This window comes from Amphiura filiformis, chromosome 9 (assembly GCF_039555335.1).
Source record: "Amphiura filiformis chromosome 9, Afil_fr2py, whole genome shotgun sequence".
In the NCBI taxonomy this organism is placed as follows: domain Eukaryota; kingdom Metazoa; phylum Echinodermata; class Ophiuroidea; order Amphilepidida; family Amphiuridae; genus Amphiura; species Amphiura filiformis.
The window spans coordinates 47,469,796-47,480,137 of NC_092636.1; the positions used below are offsets into that span (position 1 = coordinate 47,469,796).

Sequence of the window (10,342 nt, forward strand, 5' to 3'; positions counted from 1 at the left end):
ACATCGTCACAATATAAACAAATATAACAATTAATAAAATATAAACAAAGGTTTACGCGGGAGTTTATATTGCCAAATACGAACACACATGTTAACAAAGACACAAAATGTTAATACACAGAGAAGTTGTTTTAACAGTGAGATTGTTATTAATAAAACATTGATACACACAACACAGACAACTGGACACACATAGTATTAGTTACAAAGACAAAACATGTAAAGGACAACTCCAGTTGAAATCGATATACCCCCTATGGAAAACTTCACAAGTTCACACACGAAGTCAAGTTGAATTTCAAATGGGGTCACCTGGATGGGTGACTTCATTTGAAATCGACATCCGAATGGAAGAAAGGTCATGTCTTCCACAGGGGGTGTGTGTATTTCAACTGGAACAGACCAATTAATGAAAGACCTGTGTACTACATTATTATTGAGCAATTATTGTGCTAGTGACCCAGTGACGATATCTTTGATAGTGATATCTAAGGCGTCTTTAGTATCGGCACTTTTGTAGAACATCAGGCCCGTAGCCAGGTTTTTTGTTTGTTTTTTTGCGGAAGATGCAGAATTTCCAAAATATGGACTTTTTTCCAAATACATTGGGTTCGAGCCCACCTCCCCCGGAAAAGTTGAATTTTTGTCGATGGGGGTGCGTCGCACCCACACCCTCCTGACTACGGGCCTGGGGACATCAGAGGACAATGATTGTCCAGTCTGATGCACAGGTTGCCGGCTACCATCAGCCCTCTCTAGCTCACTTCACAAGAAAATGAACAATAATTAAAGTTTATATTATCGTGAAAATTGATTCGCGCACCAAATCCACTAAGGCATGTGAGGATATATCCCCTATTCCTAATAAATTTTGAGAGAATCTGAAAAAAAGAACTTGTATCTACCGTATATAATTATGTTTGATTCAACCAAATCAGTTTCGTTCAGAAGAGAACCTCCTATTCAGAATTCAATGGTCTATTGCTGCTGACTCCATATTATTATTGATGAATCCGGAAATAAAATATTAAATTCTGAAATATGGAAGGCGTTTTTTAAATCTTTAACGCCCTTGTTGGCTATGATATTTCACTTTGTAAGCAAGACTCAATGTCAGTAATGTCATTTCTACGAGGTTTTGCAATATAATTATCAGTTTCTATGACAAACGGTACAAAAATAAGAACAGTTTTGCAGAAATCATTTACATCGCTGGCGATATAGCAGCTTTCTAGAAGCACTTGCGATGGACGATGCTTGGGCCAGACTCATCATACTCTTGCTTGCTGATCCACATCTGTTGGAAGGTAGAGAGAGAAGCTAAGATAGATCCACCGATCCATACAGAGTATTTACGCTCTGGTGGAGCAACGATCTTGATCTTCATTGTTGGTGGAGCTAGAGCGGTCATTTCCTTCTGCATTCTGTCGGCGATACCAGGGTACATGGTTGAACCACCAGACAAGACGGTGTTGGCATACAAGTCTTTACGGATATCAACATCGCATTTCATGATGCTGTTGTAGCAGGTTTCGTGGATACCAGATGATTCCATTCCCAAGAAAGCTGGCTGGAAGAGGGCTTCTGGGCAACGGAATCTTTCGTTGCCAATGGTGATGACCTGACCATCAGGAAGCTCGTAGCTCTTCTCTAGAGATGAGCTGGATGCTGCAGTCTGCATCTCCTGTTCAAAGTCGAGGGCAACATAGCAGAGTTTCTCCTTGATGTCACGGACAATTTCTCTCTCAGCTGAGGAAAAAGGGAAAAATATGTGTTACCAAACTTGTATTGGACCATGAGAATTTCCTAAGCAAACACAAAACATTTTTGAAACGTTATAATCATGTTATATTTTGGGTTTTGGTTTTGGTAAAATGGTTTTTAATGTCGGATTTTATAAAGGTTTATGTAAACGTTTTGTATCAAACACACTGCAAAAACATTTTTAAAATAATTTTGCAAACATTTTTCCCACCTAATTTGTCAATACTTGAATATTAAATGTTCAGTTTTTGAATGTTATGATGATGTTTTGCTACCATTTATAAACCCTTGACATAATCCGACATTTAAACACAACCTTTTCTAACCTTTTGCGAATATTGCCCAAAACCTTTTGTGTTTGCTGGGTTACCAGGGAATACCGGAATTCCGGAGTTGTTAAACTTATCTGGGTGGAATTCCAGACTTATTTTTGCGAGAAAACAATCCTCGAATTCCAGATTTTTGTCTCTCATAGGGTTTGAAATTCAATATATTTTTAGCCCCAGACCGGAATTTTGGCTCAATTCATACCTACTCAAGAACCTTTTTCCACTTTAACATGTTTAAGATGGACATAGCCATAGTCTTGGAGCTTGGGGGCGGCTCAGCCCCCTCGACAATTTTGGTGCGGGGCTGAATACCTGCCAGCCCCCCCATAATCCTAGGTGAAGTTAAAAATTGTGTTAAAATAGAGGGAAATGAGTATTTGTGACGTACATTTTGGTAATAGGACTTTTCTGACTCAGAGGAGGACCCCCCACTCAGGCATCCCCAGGGTAGCCCACTATTTTTTTTTTCAATTTTCAGAACCCAATGTTGAAAATCTTCCTAAGACAATGATAGTAAAATAAATAATAAAATGCATTGCATCTCACCTGTTGTTGTGAATGAGTATCCTCTCTCTGTAAGGATCTTCATGAGGTAATCTGTAAGATCACGACCAGCAAGATCTAGACGAAGGATAGCATGAGGAAGAGCGTAGCCTTCATAGATGGGTACGGTGTGGGAGACACCATCACCGGAGTCAAAGACGATACCAGTGGTACGACCAGAGGCGTAGAGAGACAGCACAGCCTGGATGGCTACATACATAGCTGGTGTGTTGAAGGTCTCGAACATAATCTAGATTGGGGAAAATAGGAGAGAAAATGTATTTCCCGAAATTCATATTTGTAGATTCACAGCAATAAATGGTAAAAGTGTTGAAATCTGTGCATCAGTTAACTTGCTGGTCTCGACTGCAGACGGCAAGTTTCAAGTTTTTTTTAGATTTAAAAATGTCAGAATTGTACATTTTCATGAACATATTTGGAATCAGCATGAAAAATGCATTAAAATGAGTACAAACAAGCCTAGTATTGAGTTTGGTTCAGTGGTTCTTAAGATAGCTTTTGATATTTAGGACTCCTTATGTTGAGGCCTATGGCTAGCACACACAGAGCATTATTAACTTTGTTGACTCATTCCCGATATGATCAATATTAACATGAAGTACACTGATTTTAGTTAAATGGCTAAAACTGGGCAACTGGGCTCAAACATGCTTATTTTATTGCTCAACTCACCTGTGTCATTTTTTCTCTGTTGGCTTTGGGGTTAAGTGGGGCTTCAGTGAGCAATACTGGATGTTCTTCTGGGGCTACACGCAACTCGTTGTAGAAAGTGTGATGCCAGATCTTCTCCATATCGTCCCAGTTAGTGACGATACCGTGTTCGATGGGGTATTTCAGGGTGAGGATACCTCTCTTGCTCTGAGCCTCATCACCGACGTAGCTGTCTTTCTGGCCCATACCAACCATCACACCTTGATGACGGGGTCTTCCGACGATGGATGGGAACACAGCTCTTGGAGCATCGTCTCCAGCGAAACCGGCTTTGCACATACCGGATCCATTGTCTACTACCAAAGCTTGAACTTCGTCGTCACACATGTTGTTTGATGTTTAACTGTGATAAAAATAGAAGAATAAAAGAAATAAAATATTATTCGGCTCTGAATAAACATGCATTTTATAGTTGACATTAAAATGGGAAATAGATACCTGTATGATAATTGAAATATTGTTCTAGAGGTAATCTGCTTTAAAAAAAAAGGCAACCGCTTTTACTTTTACCAATGTTACTTCAGAGTCATATAACTTCTTTTTTTTGTATTCTCTTTCCTTTCAATGAACCAGGGCTATTTTGAATACTGATGTTAATTCGACAATGTTATGATAAATACTTAACCAGATCAGATAAACATGATAAACAGGCAGAGAAATCTATGCACAATTCTGATTTTTGTCAAAATGACCATTTGGGCCAGCGGCCAGTTTGAACAAAATGAGTGGCCACGCATGGTCACAGGTATTTACTTGAGAACCAGGGGCCATTTGGGGCTTTTACGGGAGCCAAATGGTCCATGGCCCCACTTATTTCCCAGCATGTTAATAATGATATTAGTTCTTAGAAAAGAATAGAATACATGGTTTTCAAAATCAGCCGTTTAACAAGCAAGGTTATGTTAAGGACATTATTATCATGATGATCTTGTAATGAGCTGCAATTGTAAGTTGTCATGGTTATTTGTAATAATTGTCATTATGATCAGTATTTGATCTATTAAACACGAGTAAAAAGAGTAAATAGTACATTAAAAGATGACCTTCTTGGCTATGTTACTTTCTACAAAGATATTTCACACGGAAATGTAGAAATATGTTTTGGGAAAATATTGAGACAAAAACGAAGAATGTGGTCCGACAATGAACGAGACAAGTGTTTTATTTTGCTAATGTGAGAAACATTTTGACATTGGCAATATTTTTATTCTAATCTAACCCTTTATGTATGACCTTTGAAAGAGGTAGAAATATCATGGAATGAAAGGTGGTGAAGAGGTGAAGGTGAAGGAGAGGAAGAAGAGAGTAAGAACGGAAGAAAAAAGAGAAGGACAAAAGAAAAAATTTTTGTCTGCATTTTACGGTGGTACTACACACCTTGATATATTTGACTATTTTTGCATTTTCTCAAAAATGCAAATAACACACTGGTAACAAACGTTATGTATATGTCATAGGGGCAAGGAATCCAGTTACTATACTGGAATACTCAGTACGTTATTGTTATGATAAGAAAAGAGGTACCGCTAGAACGTACCTCATTTCTTAACATATGAACCACTTGTCTTGAATCACTGAAATTTCAGTGAATTGGATTCCTTGCCTCTATTATGCATAGTTTACCAGTGTGTAGTTATTTTTTGAGAAAATGCAAAATTAGTCACAGAATTTATAACGTAATGTTTTCTAGTTGGTAGTGGTGATAGGGGTGTTGCTGTTGTTGCATGACTGGTATGAAGTATGAAAATAAAATATATAATAGTATAATGATGAATATTTTAACTGATTTTTCTTGTTGACAATTTGCTATGTGAGATAACGCCATTAGCCTTGCTGTTATTAAGCTGATGGGCGTTTCTGTATCTCGTTTCTTGGTGACAAAATTATGTACTCTTATGTGATAGCTGTTATCAAAATGCAAATATGCTAATTCAGTAATAGTATGTCAAACCGAACCACTTCAAGTGGCTATGCAGAAGCTCAACGCACCCAAATTCATGATGATATTCTGTTTCTGTTTGTCATTGTCTTGAAACATATTAAAAATGTTATGTTAAGCTAAGTATAAGTTAAGTTAGTGCACATCCATCAATTTTCTAAAACAGGAATCAACTACAATCTGACTGTCATTGTGCCAACTGTATCATAGCAAATTAGCAAGGGAGACAATTTGGAATTTCCTTATTATTTAAAAGGAAAAAAAGTTTATTTCTAGCACTTATTTTCATGTCATAAATACGTTTTATTTTGATCGTTTAGTTGAAGAAATAAAGAAATGCTAATTTGTGTGCATGGTCATGCATGCATACATTTTAAGTCCGTGCTTTGATATTTGGTGCATTTTATGCCATTTTTCTCTATGTACTTCCTTATCAAAAGAACTAAGTGGAATCAAGCTTTAAAACATAGTTCAACTTGTGAACACGGTGATCATGCATGGTGATGGCCTATATAAACAGGAAAATCGAGAAAGACACTTTGCTGATATTTATAAATATTATTACTTGAAATGGGCGTGGCAGTATACCACTGAGGTTGCAAAAGATCGTTTAGTTTCTCAAAGGGCTCAAAGAGAAACGTGGGCGTGGTCGTGTTAAACATTAACGCGACGATCAAGCCTCTTTTAAATTGAGATATGTAAAACAGTTCATAATTTGCATGAGTTTTGTTTTATTCTCTATACCAAAATAGATCAAGGTAATTTTCAGGTATAGAATTTATATTTATTGCGCTTGAAACCTTTAAACTCTAAATCTAGCAATTCAAGGTAACGAAAACTGATCGGAATCTCACAAGTGTTACCAAGGAAGTTCTAAAGCAAAAACGTTGCATGGTATAACCTCAAAAAGTTTTAAAAGTCAAATTGATATTGATATCAATATAATGATGTTCTCGTTTTGCCCGATTGCATGCAAGCACAAGTTAGCTATGTCTAATCAATTAACAAGTGGCCGACGGCGGTTAAAAGATATGGCAGCACTGATATACCGTAAAGAGTCGCCTAATGGCGCACATAAGTTGCTTTGGGGTAAATTGCACGTACAAGTAGAGAGCTCTCTCCACTGAAAATCCCAAGCGCAATTAAGGACCAATGCCCTTATATGCTATAGTGGGAGTTTTACGGGAATGCACTTTTAGTTTGTGCCTAAAGTTCCAGTTATGTCAAGGAGCCCATAATGCGCCATTAGGCGAATCTTTACTGTATATGTTTCGATGTCATACTCAAAAAATTAAGGGATTAGATTTATTTATTAGCATTACATTGTAAATCATATGAGTGTGGTTTCATTTAGAACACCACTTGTATACCAAATACTGAATTATGAGACATAACGCTGAAAAATACTTGGTCACCATCACCATGAATTCAGAAAATAATTGAAGAATGCAAAAATTAATCAGGATTATTAGTTTCTGATCCATATTTTGCATCAGTGCATTATATGTACTTATTTTCCTTTCATTTCATGATGTGAACAAATAGACCTATAACTAAAAGTGATACCATGTATCCTGTTTTCAGTGATAAGCTCATATCTTATCTTTCGCTCCATCCACGCACCACTAGTGACAAAGATTATACCTGGAAGGTTTAGTTGTTAACCTGTGAACAACTTTTGGTCTATAATAGATATGACACTTCCTGATCTAAACTACTTCCTTATATCCTTTTAGTTCCTTGTTGTTGATGAGATTCAAAATAAAAGACACGGGTAGGTAAGAATGCCCAAATATGGAAATGTTTAGAAAAACGGAACTTGGCAGACCCTGGGAACAATATCAGTGAAACTGATTGCCGAAGAAAAAAAAAGATAATTATTATTTAACACTTTAATGCGGTATAAAATTGTATGGCATTTAACATATTTTTCCTAATGCACACAAAATGTTACCTGTCTTTGAAAACTACTGTCAAAATTAGATCATATTTTGTCTGACATGTAGGCTTGTTAAGTAATAAAGAAGCCTAAAAATAAAGAGATCTTTTCGATGCGGAACACTAAAAATCGATTACAGCCATAATGTGCGATTTGCTCACTAGCAACGCCTCGCTTTTTCCCGAATTTCTACCTTTTGCACCATTTAATACCCAATGATGTACTTAAATGCTCTGCGAAAACTAAGCCAAGCCTGAAATGCTTTAATTACAGTAAAATTGAGATATACTCTTTGTTTTACTCATTTGAATTGTTCGGCTCCAAACAGACAATATTTGGGGCAAAATAAAAATCTATTTTAATGCATATCGCACAGTTATTGCTTAAAGTTAAGTTACACCGGTTTATATGCCCTATGCAAAATTGACTGACATCGTGCATCGTAGTTCATTATATAACATTAACACAGTCAATAAAGTGTTGCCCGATATTTCTTTTTGAGAAAATAAGTCGGATTTTTGAAATAATATTAACATTGGCACCTAATAAGCTCTAATACCCCATCATGACATGGGCACATCGCATGCATGGCATTGCCATGTTAACCAGTTATTTCATTATTTGCTCTAAATTTCTTTAGATGAATTAAATTGTGGATAAAAAACCAAAATTGAAAGCGGACAAACATGTATACTCCATTGATTTGTCGAACTTTATATATTAATCAAAGTTGCATGAATCGCTCTATAACATGCAGTTACAAAATTGTATATATTCTGTTTGTTTATTTTGTCAATTGTGTTGAAAGCAACTTAACGTATGCGTATATGCTTCACTCTTTCTGGCAGTTTTGTACAATGTTTAATATGTGTACGATTTCCGTCAAATTAATTTTTGTATTCTTTATAACGAAATATGATGCAATAATTAAATTAAATAATGAATTAAAATTTGACGGAAATCTTACAAAAGGTGGCGGAATGTTTCCTGTCCATTTTAAGTCGAAATAATGATAACCAACTGCTTCTTTGTGAAACAACACATAACAAGGTCCCACCAACTCCTCAATTTGAACCGTGTCAAACCAACAGCAAATGAGCAATTTCAAAAGAGGGCGATATGATATAGACGGATTATTGAGAACCAGGGCCGGGCCCGATTGAGAACCTTCAACATGTTCAATGTTCAAGGTTCAAAGAGTAGACCAGAGAGAAGGAAAACTTATCAGAGTGTGAGAGTCATAATCCTGGAATATAAAATTAAGCTTTATTGGCCTAATAAAATCATGAAACAAAATCTAACAAAAATGTTGTACAAAGCCAAATTTGATTTGTGTGTGTGCATGTGATACTTTTTTTCAATATGATCAATTTGACGAAATGAATTGAGTCCAACATGTCCAACATGTCCAACAACATGTTAGCAGCCCAAATTATGCAAGTGATGCATGCATTGATGTATTGATTTTAGTGCAAAATTAACAAAACATCATGATCTGAAATATGCCAATTTTATAACCAAAAAAACAAGCAAAAGCAAAGCATTTAAACAACAAGAAAAACAAACAAAAAAGCATTTAACAAAGCTAGCTATAGACCTCATTTGAACAGGCACCGGACATACACAACCAACTCCGGCGAAAGACCTAAAATAGCTTAAAATGATAAAGTACAAATATAACACTTACTGTTAGCTGATCTGTGGATGAAACCTTAGCTGTGTGTTATTCTTTCCCTGATCGGTACAGAAGAGGAAACACTCAGATTTCTCTCTCGGGTTTTATATATACTAACAACCAACCAGCAAAAGTTTCTGAGTTTGCCTGGTGTCAAAGATAATGACCAAATTTGGCATGGATGGTACTACCGGTATCTAAAGATGAGGTGGCCAGTTTCCGGCAATCAACAATTGGTTGAGAAAATAAAGGTCCCTGGCTTCTGTGACATGTGATAGCTAGCTTGTGATATTGGTGTTATAGGCCTACAACCGTATTTAGGTGTCAGGTACATTAACACTTCGTATATTTTGCACCACTTCCGCCAAGTGGGGGCTAACTTGAAACTGAGAATCAGGAAAATATAGGTTGGAGATATAGGAAGGAAACCTACGTATACTTCTGTGATCATGTCAGATCTGCCCCCAATGCCAATCTTGCATATACACATTTCGGAGCCCTTCCCAAACTGTTCAACTCCCCCCCATTCCCCGAAAAATATTCCGCAGCGCGGCTCCTGTCCAGGTAGGCCCTGACAGCTAATTGGAAACGTGGCATATATGTATACCTGGCAAAATTTCCAAACGGCATGAATGATATTCCAGGGTATTTCCGGCCGGGGGTAGTGCAAACTTGTTGCAAAGTCTTCCTGTTGACTTGGCTACAAGATCTGACTTTACCAGTACCAATTCGAAAAAAAAAAAAAAAAAAGTGCCAATTTTTTTCTTCCTCTAAAATGTAAAATGGCTCAAGATTAGGCTTTTTGTGCAAAACAGAGGCATTTCGTAAATTTTGTTAATTTCTAATTCTCGGGTTTCCGTGCCAGGGTATTAAAAGGGCATTTCGTGATCCACAACCTCATCCTCCCAAAAAAACAAAAAAAAAGTTGAGATTTTTATAACACTGGAAACCTCTTGCTACATAATGTTTACGTTCCAAAAATTTCTTGCAAATGAATTCGTTTAGCAAAAATATCGTCAAATTTCGTTCTGGTATAACGAAATTACAACACTATGGAGCAGTGTAATACACATAATCATGTATAACTCGCAAACGCAATATCAGAATCAACTGAAATTTTGGAAATAAGATTTTTTCGTGAATATCTACTAAAAAATGTCATAAAAAGAGGATGCTAGGATCACGAAATACTCCTTTAAGTGCGACTTTTGACATGTGTATGGATTCATTTTAGCCATGCGTGTTTATAAATCAAGGAGCAATTGACTTATTCAAGGTGATCACTGCTGATATTGGTTTCATTTATATTACTTTCAATAAAAGGTTCTAACTTTATGAAACATTAATAAAAAATTCTAATAAAAGTTGCCACCTTTTTTATTTAGAATAATTTTAGCCAAAAAGCTTTTTACAAAATGAAT

The 10,342-nt window shown here is 36.3% G+C and overlaps 1 protein-coding gene across 1 annotated transcript; it reads right to left on the bottom strand.

Annotated features, from left to right (window-relative positions):
• Positions 1 to 126: 126 nt before the first annotated feature.
• Positions 127 to 9,087, bottom strand: LOC140161069 (actin, cytoplasmic-like). Its single transcript, XM_072184458.1, has 4 exons — positions 8,934 to 9,087; positions 3,330 to 3,711; positions 2,640 to 2,886; positions 127 to 1,749 (listed from the first exon to the last, which is right to left on the bottom strand). The coding sequence occupies exons 2-4, from the start codon at positions 3,693 to 3,695 to the stop codon at positions 1,232 to 1,234; spliced, it is 1,131 nt and encodes a 376-aa protein (XP_072040559.1). The 5' UTR covers positions 3,696 to 3,711; positions 8,934 to 9,087; the 3' UTR covers positions 127 to 1,231.
• Positions 9,088 to 10,342: the final 1,255 nt, after the last annotated feature.